General features: G+C 50.1%; 1 protein-coding gene across 2 annotated transcripts in view; it reads right to left on the reverse strand.

Moving 5' to 3' along the window:
• Window positions 1-20443, reverse strand: part of BMPR2 (bone morphogenetic protein receptor type 2) — a 111809-nt gene that overhangs the window by 57566 nt on the left and 33800 nt on the right. The window contains exons 1-3 of one of the 2 annotated variants that reach the window (XM_083154174.1): window positions 8840-8867; window positions 6539-6712; window positions 4147-4326 (exon numbers count right to left, since the gene is read on the reverse strand). In XM_083154174.1, coding sequence (XP_083010300.1) covers window positions 4147-4326; window positions 6539-6712; window positions 8840-8852 — 367 coding nt within the window. In that variant the 5' untranslated portion in view covers window positions 8853-8867. Of the gene's footprint in view, window positions 1-4146; window positions 4327-6538; window positions 6713-8839; window positions 8868-20443 lie in introns of those variants that run through there. The other variant, XM_083154173.1, reaches the window with a different exon arrangement.

Genomic DNA, 20443 nt, shown 5'->3' on the forward strand with positions numbered 1-20443 from the left:
ACCCCCTCCCTCCTCCAGGAAACAGCTTGCTCCATCAGCCACACTGCTGACACTGTTACTGTAGCAGCTGAGCGCAGGTCTTGTACACACAAGAGTAGGTGACAGAACTCCACCACCACATCACTGATCACACCGAGCTGCTGCGCTGTAATAATGATGTCATAAGCCGACACGCGGGGCTAGAAGGATACAATCTATATGGCACACCGAGCTGCTGCGCTGTAATAATGATGTCATAAGCCAACACGCGGGGCTAGAAGGATACAATCTATATGGCACACCGAGCTGCTGCGCTGTAATAATGATGTCATAAGCCAACACGCGGGGCTAGAAGGATACATTCTATATGGCACAGTGAGCTGCTGCACTGTAATAATGATGTCATAAGCCAACACGCGGGGCTAGAAGGATACAATCTATATGGCACACCGAGCTGCTGCGCTGTAATAATGATGTCATAAGCCAACACGCGGGGCTAGAAGGATACATTCTATATGGCAGACTGGCAGTGTACTGGGATTATGGGGACAGTTTGCTGCACTTTGTCCCCACCAGGAAGGGGGGTCCAGGCTGCAATTATCACAGGACAATAGGGTACCAGCAATGACACCAGTAGTTACCATAGATACACTCAGAACTTTCTGTGTGCTGCAGACACCTATATACTTTAGTGCACACAGATGTGTAATACACGAAGTGCTCCCAGAATGTAACAGTCCTGACTGTAGGGAGGACGTTGCTGGATGTGGTTAGGACCAGACAGGAAGCAGTGAATTATTCATGTTTGTAACCTATGATGTCATTACGATGTCTCCTTCTTACAATTTATTCTCATTTTCAATGTTCCCTAATGGATTATAACCTGATGCTGCAATAAACGTGGTGCAGGGTATCCCCATAGTTCTGCTGACAGCCGCCTAGGCGAACGCATACCCCCCTACCCCCTTCCCCCCCCCCCTCCCACTGGCCGAGCCCCAGTGCAGGGCTGCAAACAGATGTGTACGGGTATCATCGAATGATCTTTCCTCCTCTCCCCGGCGCTCGCAGCGACCAAAGAGTCCCTCGGCCGCTGCACTAATTTAAGCAAGTTCGGGGCGGGCACCAATGTTATGGACCCGCCCCAGCAAGCAATAGAATGCCTACGTTTGTCTGGGCACTCCCAGCATTTCTATGGACTCGCCCACCGGTTTTGTGGGCACACCCAAGTAATGCTGGTGCATCACCCTGGTACGCCCCCCACCTGTAATCAGGCTGCGAGTGCCTTGCCAGGGACAAAAATCTAGCAGCTGCCAATCACAGAGGGACATCTGCATCTCTGTACCCTCCTCCAGTGTCTGCCGAACTGTCAATCATGGTTGCCCGGGTCAGCAGGATAGGACCCCCCACACAGTAGTTGTAGAGATTTACTTCAGCCCCCTGTGTGTACCTTGCAGCCGCTGAGGAAATCAAAGTCGCAATGTTCTGATGGTGATAGTCACACAGTTCCAATTTTTTTTTTTTGGGGTGGGGTGCACTATTTTACAGATGTGCTCCTCACCTCCATGAGGGGAATTCAAGTGTTTTGAGTGCCGGCAGCCACTAGATGGTGCCTGGATGAGCAAATTCAAGCGTTTCTCCATTTTGGCGCATCCAGCCGCCAGTGCTGACATTACTGTTACATTTTCTGCCATTTTGATGGGCTGGTGACATCTCTCTCTCTCAATAAATGTTCTTTACCTAATATAATCAAAAACCCTGACAATTTCTGAGGAACAGAAATATGGGCTACATAAGAAGTGAATGATTTGCATATTTTTGTGAGGATAGCAGGAAAGGCGCATGCTGCTGCGGGGCGATACTGAAAGGCGCATGCTGCTGCTGGGCGATACTGAAAGGCGCATGCTGCTGCTGGGCGATACTGAAAGGCGCATGCTGCTGCTGGGCGATACTGAAAGGCGCATGCTGCTGCTGGGCGATACTGAAAGGCGCATGCTGCTGCTGGGCGATACTGAAAGGCGCATGCTGCTGCTGGGCGATACTGAAAGGCGCATGCTGCTGCTGGGCGATACTGAAAGGCGCATGCTGCTGCGGGGCGATACTGAAAGGCGCATGCTGCTGCTGGGCGATACTGAAAGGCGCATGCTGCTGCTGGGCGATACTGAAAGGCGTATGCTGCTGCTGGGCGATACTGAAAGGCGCATGCTGCTGCTGGGCGATACTGAAAGGCGCATGCTGCTGCTGGGCGATACTGAAAGGCGCATGCTGCTGCTGGGCGATACTGAAAGGCGCATGCTGCTGCTGGGCGATACTGAAAGGCGCATGCTGCTGCTGGGCGATACTGAAAGGCGCATGCTGCTGCTGGGCGATACTGAAAGGCGCATGCTGCTGCTGGGCGATACTGAAAGGCGCATGCTGCTGCTGGGCGATACTGAAAGGCGCATGCTGCTGCGGGGCGATACTGAAAGGCGCATGCTGCTGCTGGGCGATACTGAAAGGCGCATGCTGCTGCTGGGCGATACTGATAGGCGCATGCTGCTTCTGGGCGATACTGATAGGCGCATGCTGCTTCTGGGCGATACTGATAGGCGCATGCTGCTTCTGGGCGATCCTGATAGGCGCATGCTGCTGCTGGGCGATCCTGATAGGCGCATGCTGCTGTTGGGCGATCCTGATAGGCGCATGCTGCTGCTGGGCGATCCTGATAGGCGCATGCTGCTGCTGGGCGATCCTGATAGGCGCATGCTGCTGCTGTGCGATCCTGATAGGCGCATCCTGAAATAATCCTGGGCGATACTGAAAGGCGCATGCTGCTGCTGGGCGATACTGAAAGGCGCATGCTGCTGCGGGGCGATCCTGATAGGCGCATGCTGCTGCTGGGCGATCCTGATAGGCGCATGCTGCTGCTGGGCGATCCTGATAGGCGCATGCTGCTGCTGGGCGATCCTGATAGGCGCATGCTGCTGCTGGGCGATCCTGATAGGCGCATGCTGCTGCTGGGCGATCCTGATAGGCGCATGCTGCTGCTGCTGGGCGATCCTGATAGGCGCATGCTGCTGTTGGGCGATCCTGATAGGCGCATGCTGCTGCTGGGCGATCCTGATAGGCGCATGCTGCTGCTGGGCGATCCTGATAGGCGCATGCTGCTGCTGGGCGATCCTGATAGGCGCATGCTGCTGTTGGGCGATACTGAAAGGCGCATGCTGCTGCTGGGCAATACTGAAAGGCGCATGCTGCTGCTGGGCGATACTGAAAGGCGCATGCTGCTGCTGGGCAATACTGAAAGGCGCATGCTGCTGCTGGGCGATACTGAAAGGCGCATGCTGCTGCTGGGCAATACTGAAAGGCGCATGCTGCTGCTGGGCGATACTGAAAGGCGCATGCTGCTGCTGGGCGATACTGAAAGGCGCATGCTGCTGCTGGGCGATACTGAAAGGCACGGGGGCGCTTCCCGGAACACAGCTCTATAAGCTGGAACAGTGGCTGGAAATGACAGACAGCTGGCATTGAGGATGTATGTTACAGCTGCCAGGTATGTAGGCCTAACAAACTACCCGAGAACGAATCGATAATTGCTTTTAAGGTTTTGTTAACTATAGAACATGCTGCTGCAAATGTGCTTATTGCACCCAGGCGTATTCCAGACCATGTAAAATGCACAACAACATAAGGTGTATACTGTATGTATGTATAAGCACACATATTATATCACATAGTGTAAGGGAAGGCGTTCCTAGGATATAACCTACAGAGCAATCCCATCTGAATATGATACAATGCAGCTATTGGCTGATGGACCAGGCAGGGTTCCGATAGACAAGAAGCGGCAATGTTACCAATATACCCATCGCCATATCTTACAGTGGGCACCATGCAGGTTATTGCCACATGATATTGCATCTAAAACCCTGGGCTGCGGAACCTAGGTGTACAAATCTATATTACCCCACAAAACACTGTTCTCTAGTCACTGACGTCCACCCAATATCCTCCAAATTAGCAAACCGTATCGAAAACGTTAGAATTGTACCCGGAATAAGACAATTATATCAGAGAAATAACATTTCTGTCCTTTTATAAAATCAAATAAAATGAATGTGATAATAATTTCCAGTACTCCATAGTCCGTATAAAACTCCCGCACCGCCCCTTGTTTGGGCTGGTACTCACCGAAGGGTGTTGTGTCCGTAGGGTCTGGCGGAGTGAAGTTCTCCGTGAAGTTGACATTGCACATGTCCGTGCTGCAGCAACAAAAGCGATAAGTCCCATTTTGTATGAGAGGTGGGTTGGTGGTGACCACGCATTCCTCATGGTGGCAATCCCGTGGGTCACCAATATACGACCAGCAACCTGAAACAGATGGGCATACAGTCACCGATAGCGCAGACAGCAGACATAATATAGACAGAATACAGAGATGAAAACACAACCACTAAAGCCCCCATACAGTAGGACAGTGGTGGTAACACGTGGGGCTCAGGGTGGTGCCAGGTCATGATGAAGATACCCAGGCAGCCATTCGCCTAGGTGCCAAGACCGCAACATACAATACACAACCAAACACTTGCATTGCTCCCAACACGGCACGTTGGGTTACTTCAATCTATACTAATGTGCTCATCCACAACCAAAGCTGCGCAGAACGGAGACGCCTTCAGGTTATCACACAGAGAACTTTCAGCCACACACATTTGTCCCTCAGGAGCCAACAACCTATGGGCCTAATTCAGTGTGGAATTTTCAAATTGAGCGATTAGCTAATAAATGTGCATGCGTACTGGAGATTATTCTTGGGCATTATTATAAAACTGGAAGCACCACAACCTTAAACTATGGGAATAGGAAACTACAATGGGCAGCAGAGTTCAAAACGGGGGAATTTAATTGTTTTCCCAGCAGCAGTCAGCAGATGGTGAAACAAGGAGAGATTCAATTGTAGCTCCGCGCAGACACGATTGGCTGCCGACACCGGCATTTCAGCGAGCACCTCCTGGAGGTGGCTGATATTAGCAAAACGTAACCCGTGTCAGCGATGAAGCGGGACGTTACTGATTACTTTGGTCGTGATTGGCTGCTTTACGAGGCTAAACCCAACCTCTCCGGGTGTGACAAGTCCAATCAGCAGCATCAACTGAATACAACTCCCAGCAGCCTCGTCCCCAGCGATGTTATAGAGGGGAAACCACCAGTAACCACTTAGACCATCAGATATCGCGAGAGCGCATACACACGCGGTAGTCCAAAATTGGAAACGTTTTTTTAACTTGCTAAACCTCATACCCCATTGAATTCCTCCCATGGTGGCAGCTGGTAACCCAGCCTCTCACAATGGGCCAGGTGTATAACGCTTGAAAAGTGATAAAATGGAGAGTGATAAAGCACCAGCCAATCAGCTCCTAACTGTCAAGTCACAGGCTGGGTTTAAAAAATGACAGATAAGAGCTGATTGGCTGGTGGTTTGTTACTCTCCATGGCTTAGCACATGTGGCCCGACAAGACTAGTGAATAAATCTTGCATGTGTCCTTCCTGTCATCCTGTATCATCCGCAATATATGGGATGCGCAGAATGAAATGATCTTCTTAGATGGTTTTATTACACCACCTTGATCAACGGGATAATTGTACAGTAAGTTGAACTCAGGATAGCCCTGGTGGGCACGCAGGATGAAATTATACTTTTGCTCAATTAACACTATAAAAAGCTTTTTGCCGAGGGCAGAATAATTCCCACGTGACTTCTTCTCGTTAATGTCACAAACAATCTTCTCATCAAACCCATTGTAATACATTTCTACACCTCGGTATCTATGTGCTGCCGCGCTGGACAGGGCGACCCCAGTGCAGGAGTAACAAACATTCCATATACAGTAGTGCACACAGGGAACTGGGTACACGGATTACCCAGAAGCCCCCCATACGAACGAGATAATTGCTTTTATTACAAATGGGAAAGGGGCAGAGCCAATGCAATGAGTTTCATTAGAATTGTCATTTGAGACGCCCCCTCCCGGTAGACACGCAAATTGTGGCATTTTGCTGCAACGGGGGTGTGGTTTTGGTAATTTAAAAAAAGAAAACTGGGGGTGGTAACGGAACACCCAGAAAAATCCTGCATGTGCTCCATCACACTACAATGCACTACACATTTCTCTAGTCCCATAGCTGATTTTGGGGCAGAATTATCAAAGCTTGTAGCGATATTTAATGTGGAAAGAGATAAAGGGGTCTATGTACTAACCCATGGAGAGAGATAAAGTACCAACCAATTAGCGCCTGTCATTTTTAAACAAAGCCACAACACGGCAGTTGGGATCCGGTAGGTTCTAGGCTTTGGCCTGGCACTCGCCAGACAATAGGCCACAGCTAGCTGTAATAGTACATTTGGTATTCAGTCCATATAAGAGGCATAGAGCCGTCCCGTGAGAGTTCAGGCTGCGGCAGACATGCAGCTGAGTGGCTCGGCTCTCTGTGCACAACCAGGCATGCAGCATAGTAATGTACGTGGCAGGACGCGGACGCAGAGGGGGCATTACAGCTCATTGTAGGCCATATATTACTAACCTTGTTTGACCAGATTGATTTCCCCATCTCTGGTCTTTTCCCATAGTCCAAAGCAGGTGCTGCCCTTGGAACACTGCACAGTGCCGTTCTCTGGGGATATCTGGCTTTCACTCACTCCATGGTCCTGTTGGATGGGATCCTTGAAGGCGCAGGTGCGTTCCTCATTCTGAGCCGCTAGGAGAGAGAAGGGGGAAGAGGTGAGACAGATAATTGTATTGTACATGCTCTTTGCTAAAAGTGCCCTCCGCTGCAAATTTGTGAGTGCATGGCAGATCGCTGCGTATTTGCAGATCCATTCGCATATTCCGGAACATCGGAGAGTCATTGCTGTCTGAGCAAATGTGACCAGATCTGAGGCTGCCACTAATCTGCAGCTGAGACGGGCTGGAAGTGGTCAGATACACCCAGAGAACGCTGTGTTTCAGCCCCCAAATCGCCGGCTTTTGGTCATTCTATCTGCGGTTGCATTGCAATTGCTAACCTTCACATTTTTCAATCGCTAATTTCACTCTCATGCACAATCGTAATGCGAATTTCAATAACTGATTGATTTGCAAATGTTATCATTAGCGACCCATACAGAATAATCCCCAGAACAAGGGAAGCGCACAAGGTAGTTGCCAAGTCATGCAGACAAATGCCCTTTCACATTGCCTTTAAAACTCGGGTTATTGCAGGGTTGCAACCTGGTCAACCCGGGTGGCTCCGGGATGTTTCCCTGTCCCCCAGCATGAGGGTTGTGGCACTGGAAGCCGCCTTTCCCTGTCCCCCAGCATGTGGACTGTGGCACTGGGAGCCGCCTTTCCCTGTCCCCCAGCATGTGGACTGTGGCACTGAGAGCCGCCTTTCCCTGTCCCCCAGCATGTGGATTGTGGCACTGGGAGCCGCCTTTCCCTGTCCCCCAGCATGTGGATTGCGGCACTGGGAGCCGCCTTTCCCTGTCCCCCAGCATGTGGATTGTGGCACTGGGAGCCGCCTTTCCCTGTACCCCAGCATGTGGATTGCGGCACTGGGAGCCGCCTTTCCCTGTCCCCCAGCATGTGGACTGTGGCACTGGGAGCCGCCTTTCCCTGTCCCCCAGCATGTGGACTGTGGCACTGGGAGCCGCCTTTCCCTGTCCCCCAGCATGTGGATTGTGGCACTGGGAGCCGCCTTTCCCTGTCCCCCAGCATGTGGATTGTGGCACTGGGAGCCGCCTTTCCCTGTACCCCAGCATGTGGACTGTGGCACTGGGAGCCGCCTTTCCCTGTCCCCCAGCATGTGGATTGTGGCACTGGGAGCCGCCTTTCCCTGTACCCCAGCATGTGGATTGTGGCACTGGGAGCCGCCTTTCCCTGTACCCCAGCATGTGGATTGTGGCACTGGGAGCCGCCTTTCCCTGTACCCCAGCATGTGGATTGTGGCACTGGGAGCCGCCTTTCCCTGTACCCCAGCATGTGGATTGTGGCACTGGGAGCCGCCTTTCCCTGTACCCCAGCATGTGGACTGTGGCACTGGGAGCCGCCTTTCCCTGTCCCCCAGCATGTGGATTGTGGCACTGGGAGTCGTCTTTCCCTGTACCCCAGCATGTGGATTGTGGCACTGGGAGCCGCCTTTCCCTGTACCCCAGCATGTGGATTGTGGCACTGGGAGCCGCCTTTCCCTGTACCCCAGCATGTGGACTGTGGCACTGGGAGCCGCCTTTCCCTGTCCTCCAGTAACACTCAGAGGGCTCAGCCTCCTGTAACCGATGACCGTTGTGTTATTTGTGTCTCTCCGGGTCCTCACCCTACAATTTGTGGTTCACATGGCATAGCTGGACTCACAGCATCCAGGGAGCAATGTGCTGATAATGTGTCCATGTGTGGGGTGCAGGGGAGACCCACGTCCTTTGCTTGTCTTCCAACAAATCGATATTTCATGATCGCAAACACAGGGAGATATCAATCTAAAATATTCCTATTTATTGCACAAGGAGAGTTCTTTAAACTGTTAATGATCAGGAAAATCAGCAGCTGAAATTATTCATCAAGGAGTGTATACTCTTTATATTGTCTATTTATAAGTCTGCATCAATGGTATAGTTATATATTGTATGTATTTTTATTATTCCTAATCGTATGGTGCTCTCTGGATATTCGCAATTATTTACTTCTATCTTTCCCCTCTTCTATAGAGTTCGGGATATAACTGAGCGCCGTCCGTATCTTATATCCCTATATAGCTGGTATAGAGGGGCAACAATGTCTACGGCCACAGTCACTAGGTCAATCACTTATGGTTGAGAGAGACTAGGTCAACACCTACAAATGGTCAACATACCATAGTTAGACATTGACAGAATGTCGACACAAGCTTAAGGACAACATGGACATGGTCGACACTCAAAAGGTTTTTCACGTTTTTCTGTGTCTATGTCAACATATCAGCCGCAGCCAGGACCAGGTAACAGGGTCAGACAAGCAGGTAATCAGCCGCAGCCAGGACCAGGTAACAGGGTCAGACACGCAGGTAATAAGCCGCAGCCAGGACCAGGGAACAGGGTCAGACACGCAGGTAATCAGCCGCAGCCAGGACCAGGTAACAGGGTCAGACACGCAGGTAATCAGCCGCAGCCAGGACCAGGGAACAGGGTCAGACACGCAGGTAATCAGCCGCAGCCAGGACCAGGGAACAGGGTCAGACACTCAGGTAATCAGCCGCAGCCAGGACCAGGTAACAGGGTCAGACACGCAGGTAATCAGCCGCAGCCAGGACCAGGGAACAGGGTCAGACACGCAGGTAATCAGCCGCAGCCAGGACCAGGGAACAGGGTCAGACACGCAGGTAATCAGCCGCAGCCAGGACCAGGTAACAGGGTCAGACACGCAGGTAATCAGCCGTAGCCAGGACCAGGGAACAGGGTCAGACACGCAGGTAATCAGCCGCAGCCAGGACCAGGGAACAGGGTCAGACACTCAGGTAATCAGCCGCAGCCAGGACCAGGTAACAGGGTCAGACACGCAGGTAATCCGCCGCAGCCAGGACCAGGTAACAGGGTCAGACACGCAGGTAATCAGCCGCAGCCAGGACCAGGGAACAGGGTCAGACACGCAGGTAATCAGCCGCAGCCAGGACCAGGTAACAGGGTCAGACACGCAGGTAATCAGCCGCAGCCTGGACCAGGTAACAGGGTCAGACATGCAGGTAATCAGCCGCAGCCAGGACCAGGTAACAGGGTCAGACACGCAGGTAATCAGCCGCAGCCAGGACCAGGGAACAGGGTCAGACACGCAGGTAATCAGCCGCAGCCAGGACCAGGTAACAGGGTCAGACACGCAGGTAATCAGCCGCAGCCAGGACCAGGTAACCGGGTCAGACACGCAGGTAATCAGCCGCAGCCAGGACCAGGTAACAGGGTCAGACACGCAGGTAATCAGCCGTAGCCAGGACCAGGTAACAGGGTCAGACACACAGGTAATCAGCCGTAGCCAGGACCAGGTTGGGGGAAATGTCTCCTCCCCAGGGGAGGAGCCCAGATATTGTGTGGCCGTATAATATGAACATAAAGGGGAGGAGTGGGGAAGGAATACATATATAAGACTGATAGTAAGGTCACCTACCTTCTCCCCCTACTTGCAGAGCGCTAAGGATCTCACATTGCTGGTGTATTAATAGCAACAGTATCTCTTTAAACATATCATTGTAAATCTGAGAGTTGCTGATTATTAGAAATGTTATTGTCACTTTAACCAGAAACTTGTTCAATTCTCAGAACAAGAGGACACAGACTTGGCTTTATCTACTGGTCTGGAAATAGGGCAGCCATAGTCCATGGGCTGACTCCAACACTGTACAAATACACAAGGGCAGGGTGAGAGGCCGGCCTGTTATCCAGGAACTATCTGCCGCACAGGCACCAATGTAACAGCGTGTGAGCTGCAACAAGCGCCGAGACCCCTCAATGACGCCATTAGCGGTAACGCATAAATATATAAACAGGTTGAACTTCGATAACCCGGCACCTCCTTTGGACACATCAGGTACCAGGGGGATGATAGGATTCGGGTGGTGCTAAATGTAGAAGAGGCGGGTGTAGAGATGTGGAGGGGAGGGAGGGGCTTGGAGTGGACGCTGATTCTGTCTCCAAGCACTGCCTCCTCCATAGTGTGAACAGGACGCGGTACCTTCGACATGAGAAATTTACTAAAGGAAATTTGTAAAAAAATAGGTGTATTTTTATTCAGAAATACACTTATTTTTGACATTTACTATCCCGAAATTACGTCAATTCGTATTTGTATTGATGTGCTATCAATACGAATACGAATTGCCATATTTTCGGGATAGTAAATGTCAGAAATAAGTGTATTTCTGAATACAAATACACCTATTTTTTACAAATTTCCTTTAGTAAATTTCCCCCGAAATGGCTAATCAGACACGGACCTTGGACATATCAGTCAGACACAAGGAGAGACCACACATGGTACAATGTTTAATAGATGCTAAACTTTTATAGGGTTGAACATATTGTGACGCAGAACTCAGGACAGGAAAACCAAAAATTTGTGAGACTGCAGGGAAAAACATCAGCCCCATTTAGTAAGTGCCCCTCGTTAGTGATGAAGTAGGAACAAAGTTATTCTTAATTAAAGATGAATGGACTATGAGAAGACTGTTACTGTTAAATGGCAAAACCACGCAGAATTTTGAGAGAGAAAACCTTATAAGATACTATTATCTGTGTGTGCCAGGAGTGGGGTGTGAGTAGGAGATAAGCAGTGATTAGAGGCCAGGACCCATCAGGCCTGCGTTATTGTCACTGTACAGTAACACTGCGATCTAGCCTTGTCCACGTGCCACTAGTCACACACTGTTACCGGGCTATATCTGCGTACATCAGGACAGGGCGGGATAGGAGTAGGAGATACGCAGTGATTAGAGGCCAGGACCCATCAGGCCTGCGTTATAGTCACTGTACAGTAACACTGCGATCTAGCCTTGTCCACGTGCCACTAGTCACACACTGTTACCGGGCTATATCTGCGTACATCAGGACAGGGCGGGATAGGAGTAGGAGATACGCAGTGATTAGAGGCCAGGAGGAACGGGTAGTGTACCCATCAGTTATTGTCACCGTACAGGAACACTGCGATCTAGGCTTGTCCACGTGCCACTAGTCACACACTGTTACCGGCCTATATCTGTGTACATCAGGACAGGGCAGGAAAGGAGTAGGAGATACGCAGTGATTAGAGGCCAGGAGGCACGGGCATCGTTTATTGTCACCGTACAGGAACTCTGTGTGACTAATGGCACGTGGACAAGCATAGATGGCACTAGTTTCTAGACTAGATTTCCTTTTATATTATTTTCTGTTAACCCAGGTACACACTAAACGACTGTGGGCACTGCCAGTATAGTTATCTATATCCGCTGTGCTGCTGGTCAAACGATACTGAGTGTACACACTGGATATCGGGAACATGCGGCTATATAGCCAAAATCACCCTGCATGTTCAGCAGACAGGGGAAGTCATAAAACATGCACAGGATGAGAGGAGATAGATATAGATATATATGACTGGTATCTCCCACACAATCCCATTCACCTAGTACAAGCTGCGTTCCCCTTATTTGTCTATTGCAGGGACCTTGGCTGACTTATCTGCCTGATAACAATGCTGCTTTCACACATTAATTCATTCATCGATCCCATCCAGACTGCTGCAGTAGGTTCTGTACGATCAGAGTCAGAGAACCCTCTACTATCTAGTCCAATCCTCTGAGCCTGTCCAGAGCTGAGCAGTGCATGCTGGGACTTAAAATGCCCCTACAGCTGGAATCAAGAGTTACCTCTACATGCCCTGTATCATCCAATGACAAACTGTAAGCATCCAGTTCTGTAGGTTTAAATACAGCAGCCAGAGATGAGATATGTGTACATTCCCGAGACAGGGTCGGGCTGAACACAAGTGCAGTGACGCTGTGGTCCTGACGTAGGTGCCTGGAAATAACACGTTTGTCACAAGGCCCAGACACAACACAGAGGACACGGGAGGAGACCCTGTCCCACATACAGCACTTCCTAATGTTTCATAGAAGCCGCAGGTTGTTGGTTTTGGCCTCCCTGCGTACACCTGAACATGCTGTGTGTGTGCTGTAAATAACATAAACCCGGTGACATCACTGGTACATGCTCCAGAGAAGCGGCCTGGGAGCCAGAGATGGTGCGACACCAGCACATTACTCACTGCTCAGACATAACACTGACATTCCAGCCAGGAGCCAGCACCTGCACCACCAGCACCGCCGAGGAGGGATCCCATGCTGGGGACATGCAGGCACTGCCATATCAGAGGCCATTCTACCATGACAAATAAGGCATGTTAACCCTTCCCTGGCTGCATAGCCTGCTGATTATGTACCAGCCCAGTACTGCCATCTGTGCATGAAGGACTTTTAAAAGTAACTAGAATCTCCCATTATTCATCTGGGGGTCGGACTTTTAGCCATGCGGCTCGGACTCACCTTCCTCAGACAGTTCGAGAGGCCCCCACTCTAGAATCCGTACTCAAGACTTTCCTGTTTACTCATGCATTTCCGTAATTCCTTTAATTATAGTCTATGAAAAGCTTTTCTGTACTACATTCATTCTGGTAAGCGCCTTCAGCTCTATTGGAGAAAGGGCGCGATATAAATACAATTATTATTACTTATCTTTTAGATTTAGGGTGGATTCACACGCTCCTGCTAACGCCGGGCGGCGAATCACCGCACAGACAAAAGCCGTGCCATACACAGTACTTAAAAAAGGGCAGGATTGTGTCCATTCACACGGACCCTAAGGATTTCGTCTCGCACATCATGAAAGGGGATATAGAGCAGCAGAGGCCTGAATCACCCCCATCCCAGTTACTCCAGTGCTTCCATCCCGCTGGAATGACCTATGCAGCAGAACAGTGACAACAGAACAAAGCACAGTCACCATACCAAATATTCATGGCCCAGACATTCCACCCAGGCTGGGCTTCCGTAGGTGGCTAGGACCCGTATAACCAGAGGGCGATGTGGCCCCCGGGGACATAGTAACACTATACTGCTGCGTGAAAGGTGGCTCATGTAACAGGATAGGATCCCAGCACTTGGGACAGCGGCATGGTCAGAATCCCGACACCCTCCCACCCTGGTTCCAGTTGATAGGTTGACACCAAAAGGTCGACATGCAATGGATCAACACAAGTAAAAAGTAGATCATGTGACTGGTCGACACATGAAAAGGTTGACATGCGATTTTCACACTTTTCACATTTATATTGGAAGTTTTCATACCGTACCATCCACGTGACAACAACAGGGAGCGGTAAAGTGTGTCGCGTGACGCCGGCACTGCAGTAATGTCAACAGGTCAATGACAAGAAAACGCACGTTGACCTTTCACGTCAACCTTTCCCAGGTTCACCTATTGGATGTCAACCTATTGAGGGTCTACCTAGATAGTGTAGACATATTCCTACCCATCCCCTTGGAGCCTATCCCTGAGCTGGTATGGGTCATCCAATATTAGGTCGGCAATGGCTAGGTCTACAGTGAAATGGTCGACATGGGGATTCACTTTTGTTTGTGTCCGGAATGCCGACATGGACACAGACAGAGTGCACCACTGTGCTTTCTATTCTCCCCTGTCGGCACAAAAAAATAGGTGGAAAACCCATGTCAACCTTTTGAATGTTGACCTAATGCTTGCGTTGATCTTCAAACCATGTTGACCTTAGCCATGTCGACCTTCAGTGGTCCAACCAATGCATGTGGACTTAATGACTGCCTACCCGCCATGCAGGACACACAGCATCATATAGGCCAAGCTCACACACAAACAGGCAAAGGCAGAAACCAGGACCTGGGGGCCTAATCCCTACAAGGAGAGCACTAGCTTGCCCCTCTCCGAGGGAGCAGACTCCTGGCTCAGGCCAGTGTTGTGACTAGGACGAGATTCCTAATGGGCGTTGGAGCCACAACAGTCACATTCCCCTCATCCAGTCTGTTCCCGTTCCCCAGATGCCGGCTCCATTACTCCGCAGTATTCATATGACACGTCTCTGCTGCGTATATACTGTATATACCATCCTGTACAGCACGGAACCACACAGGAACCGAGATCAGCAACACAGCATTAACAGCGCAGGTTCCACCTCATCTCTATATCACACAAACATATACCATCATGTACAGCAGGGAACCACACAGGAACCGAGATCAGCAACACAGCATTAACAGCGCAGGTTCCATCTCATGTCTATATCACACTAACATATACCATCATGTACAGCAGGGAACCACACAGGACCCGAGATCAGCAACACAGCATTAACAGCGCAGGTTCCGTCTCATCTCTATATCACACTAACATATACCATCATGTACAGCAGGGAACCACACAGGAACCGAGATCAGCAACACAGCATTAACAGCGCCTGTTCTACCTCATCTCTATATCACACTAACCTATACCATCATGTACAACAGGGAATCACACAGGAACCGAGATCAGCAACAAAGCATTAACAGCACAGGTTCCACCTCATCTCTATATCACACTAACATATACCATCATGTGCAACAGGGAACCACACAGGACCCGAGATCAGCAACAAAGCATTAACAGCGCAGGTTCCGTCTCATTTCTATATCACACTAACATATACCATCATGTACAGCAGGGAACCACACAGGAACCGAGATCAGCAACACAGCATGAACAGCGCAGATTCCACCTCATCTCTATATCACACTAACATATACCATCATGTACAGCAGGGAACCACACAGGAACCGAGATCAGCAACAAAGCATTAACAGCGCAGGTTCCACCTCATCTCTATATCACACTAACATATACCATCATGTACAACAGGGAACCACACAGGAACCGAGATCAGCAACACAGCATTAACAGCGCAGGTTCCACCTCATCTCTATATCACACTAACATATACCATCATGTACAACAGGGAACCACACAGGACCCGAGATCAGCAACACAGCATTAACAGCGCAGGTTCCATCTCATCTCTATATCACACTAACATATACCATCATGTACAGCAGGGAACCACACTGGACCCGAGATCAGCAACAAAGCATTAACAGCGCAGGTTCCACCTCATCTCTATATCACACTAACATATACCATCATGTACAACAGGGAACCACACAGGACCCGAGATCAGCAACACAGCATTAACAGCGCAGGTTCCACCTCATCTCTATATCACACTAACATATACCATCATGTACAACAGGGAATCACACAGGACCCGAGATCAGCAACACAGCATTAACAGCGCAGGCGCTTCCCCGGCAGCACAGCAACTTTGGGGGGCCAGGGCCGCCCCCTTTAGTGACAGTGACGGCCGGAGCCACCCCTTTTCAGGACGTTGCGGCCCGGGCACGCCCCTTTTGTGATGTTAGCTGCTCGGGACCACCCACAACTGTGACGTCGGCTGGCCCAGTCCGCCCCCCCTTGCAGCGGCGCCCTGCCCGCACAAACATACAAAACATTAGCACTGCATACTGTTTTGATTGAAGTGAACGTGAAGATTATTCCATGAGGTGTTTCTCGGTGTATTGCCTGTTTAATGTGTTTGTGTTGTTTACCTTTTAGGATTAAGTTCACAATGTTTATTTTCCTGTCCTATGGGAATGTTGGTGGAGAAGCTTGATGCTACGCAGATTTAGCACCTCCTCCTGTACTATTAAGTATTTGCAGATAATAGCCACAATTAATAAATACCCCTGCATGTATCATGGCAGCAATCCTGCCCTGCTTGCAGCCGCATCCCACATAGGTTTCTATGGGGGATGCAATACTGGCCAATGTATCATTTTAAGGCAGAATCGCATCAGGTCCCTGGGATACCGCCATTCTGAGATGGTGGTAACGCATTGTAGCCTATGGGCTACAGACTGCACTGCTTGAGAAGCCACAGGGTCCTGGGGGCTTGTCAGTGCTGACCACACATGTATAGATTAGCCGAGAAAGCAGATCCCAGGGACAGGGCTCCAAAGCCCTGGGACATACATTCCCCCAAAAGATCATAAATTGCATTGTGATCTTGGACGGTAAATCCAACGCAGACTGCTTCGCATATGCGATCCTTTAGTAAATGAGCCCCTATATATATTGTTGTGTGCGTGATTTTTGTGCATTGATTAAGCTTACTTAGATGAAGACCACAAGCAAAAGCAATGTGGAATAATAACATGGATTCCCTTACAACATGCTTATTTTTTTTAAGAAGCGACGGTGTTGTGCCTGTAGTCACTGCATACACCTAAAAAAATATATATATATTTTTTTAAACATTTGGTTTAAACCAGCCAACCACGGTTGCTATGGACAACTTCCCAACTGCTTGGTACATCTCCCCCTTTGCTAGATAAGGCTCCCATGTAGCCAGCATACAGTAGTGCGTGCTGTGGTTACCATCATGCTGTGATTGTGTAGTGACAAGAACCAGCACAGCTCAGCCTGTAATCTCACCATGTGGGAAGGAGCCTGAAGGATTTTACTGAGAGACTTGTTTGATGACTGAAGTGATTACATGTCTGCACCAACGGCTGCTGTTATCATACATCCGGACATGGGAGCCCAGAGTGCAAGTAGCCAAATCATTCCCCGGCACAGAGGCACGCATGGTAACACCTCTCCCGCTGCAGGAGAGCGCATGGTAACCACTCCCACCCTTCTGACACCACCGCAGGTGCGTATGCAGTAAGGGCTATTTCACACGCTCTGGCTCCTGCCGGGCGGCGAAACCCACATGGCCAGGAAGCCATGCCGCACACAGCAGTTTACAATGGTAGGGATGGCCACAGCCCAGCTGCCGTCCCTTCCAGTGGTGACATGCAGCTGCAACGGAGCGAATGGACACAAGCGTGTCCTTTATTAACTACTGTACATTATTAACGCACTGCATTTGGCCGTGCGGGGTTTTGCCGCCTGGCAGGAGCATGTGCAATAGCCTTAACCATTCCCACCCTTCTACCGCCGCAGGCGCACGTGCAGTAACCATTCCCGCCCCCTCTACCATTATCACAGGAGCACAGACGGTGGTCATTTCGGCCCCTCTACATCCACCACAGGAGCACACACGGTAACCATTCTCACCACCACAGGTACACGCATGATGACCATTCCGGCCACCACAGGAGCACACACGGTAACCATTCCTACCCCTCTACCACGGCAGTTTTCCTAACAAATAAGCAAAAACATTAAAAACAATTAACATTAAATAATCAATTGGTTCGGAACCACCAACCCAAGTCACCCCAGGGTGCCAAGGCACACAGTTTGGGATGATCCATTATTATTCCCCAGGAACGTAGTTAGTCTATGGTTATACCGTATTATGTCCTGTTACTGTAATACCCCTTTCACACTCGCAGAGCTGGGTCATACCCGGGAATGTGTTCCCGGATGCTTCCCGGGACTCTACCCGGGAATGTATCCTTTCACACTGCACTAAGACCTGGGATCGACCCGGGACAGCCCCATTCACACCGATCCCGGGAAATCCCTGCAAATACACATGCATGTCATTAGAAATGGACTCCAGGGCTCTGAAAGATGACATCAGCATTTGTGAGCCTAAGAAAGCTCCAATCTGCAGCTTTTTTTAAATCCTGTGTCCCCTATCTCAGGTACAGGACCATTCACACTGACCGCAACCTGGGTCGATTCCGGAATCTACCCAGGTCAGGACCTGGGTAGAAATCCCGGTATGCTCATCTCGGGATATTCTTTCAAGACCCTTTCACACTGAGCTAAATCCCGGGTTGATGCGCGTTCATGTGCAAAAACCTGGGATAAAATTGCGAGTGTGAAAGGGGTATAAGGGGACAAGGGACTGTACTGCAGCATTGTGCCTGCCAGTCATGTCTACACTCATTTCTACTTAAGCAGGGAGCTAAACATGTGACCGCAGGACAGAATTTCTGGTTTATCAGTTTTAGCACATGAAGTATCTACCAGTATAGGATGGAAGCGGCTCAGCGCGACATGCGCTAACAAACAGCTGTGGGGGAGATCTCTCTATCTGCACCTCATACTGAGATTATCAATATGCGCAGGATAATGGGGGTAATGTGCCAACTGCCAGGATGCTACTGGGCGGACAGCAGTCAGGTAACAAGCCCTCTTATGTGCTAAGCAGTCACACATTGGTCTCCTCCCATGGAACCTGGGCCAACAGAGGACTACTGAGCCCACCAGGTTCTACCACCGGCTTGTGGATACGCTACTTCAACTCCTCCATACTGGCATCGGTGACCCCCGCTGGTCACTGACCTAGACCACACCCCTGCACAGTAACTGGCAGTGGGCGGAGCTTGAACAGGCTTAGTGCAATCCAGAATTGATGGAGAACAGGACTACACGTCACATTCCTGTTGGTTGTAAGATGTAAGGAAGTCTTTAAGGTGAGATGTCTATTGCTCAAAATGTCATGAATAAAACCCCCAAAAAACTCTTGTGCAAGGTGGACACAGCATACAGATGTTACAGCAGTTCATTAGACAACATACCTCCTTATTAACTTAATCTAACACAAAGGGTAGTTCCGCCATATTGTCTTTTCCCAATAAAGTTAAGGGGATGCGCACATTTATGGACAGTGGTCACTCCTCCAACTACATACCTCCCAACTGTCCCGCTGAACGCCCCCTTTCCGGGCGCTCGCGCGGTCCCTATTCTAATCTTCAAAAAGTTGGGAGGTATGCAACTACCATGTAAAGGCCGGATTCCTGTGGATCGGACCAAATCGCATATGTATGATCCGTGGTCCCTTGCACATCGGACCGGCGTCGGGGGTCAGACCGGCTGCACGTAACATTAGTCGTACATGCAGCAGTCAGCGGCACATCATGCTGTAAGCACCCGCTATGTATCGCATCTGATGCGGTCCGTAGGTGTGTGCCATAGACTAATTAGTCTATGATCTATTTTTGACGTACCCATGCTGAGCCTTACTTATCGCCTTCTCCTGTTCTAAGAAATTCTGGATACTATCTCTTATTATTCCATCTGCAAATCCATTCGCAATTCACTCACAATCTAAGGCTTCCGCAGCCTGTGCAAGTGTGCGTACCTCTGACCCCTCCACCACTGTGCAATAGAATCCAGCTGATCCGGGCGGCACAGACATTGAAGACCCTCCCTGAATATGCCTTGGCCTGCAGCCAGGGGGTTAACATACAGCATGGCCACAGGTGCACCCCAGCCCATGCTGCAGGTGCCCCTAATGGACCACTCTCCCCATCTACCAGCATGCAGCCACTCTTCCCTACATTGCAGTCCCCCAGCAGGCGGCCACTCATAGCCCTGCAGCCCAGCACTGAACTCCCGGCTGCAGCGCTCTCTGCCTACAGATAGACCACTGCATCCCCTCATGGCCATTACACTGCGCCCCTGTCATACTATCCGAACCTTTTCTGCATCTAAAGGGCACATCAGCAGCTTGTCGACGTGTACAGGGATAACGACATATCGTGGGAACAGGTTTGGCACTGACAGACCAGGAACAATCTTCTGCAGAGCATTGCAGAGATAAGTTCTGTTTTATGGCGTGAGATAAGAGGGGAGAGAAAGTACTGTCAGGGTTCTGCATTTTACCAATGGCACTTCATTTCCCGGTGTAATGTAACAAAGAGAATTACTTCCACACACTTGTAACAAAAGGACCTTATTCAGATGTGTTCGGAGGACCGATGCTTTGCGTGGATGCACGGCAAGCAGGGAGGGGGGGGGGGGGGGGATTTGGACAGGGCCGGCAACAGAAATCTTGGGGCCCTGTACAATGATATTTCTGGGGCCCCCCACCTAATCCTAAATCCACACAACGCTCTTCTGCATGAGCCTTAACCTTTCGCTGCTCCAGATCC

The sequence above is a fragment of the Crinia signifera genome, chromosome 7, assembly GCF_055691185.1.
Source record: "Crinia signifera chromosome 7, ASM5569118v1, whole genome shotgun sequence".
In the NCBI taxonomy this organism is placed as follows: Eukaryota; Metazoa; Chordata; class Amphibia; order Anura; family Myobatrachidae; genus Crinia; species Crinia signifera.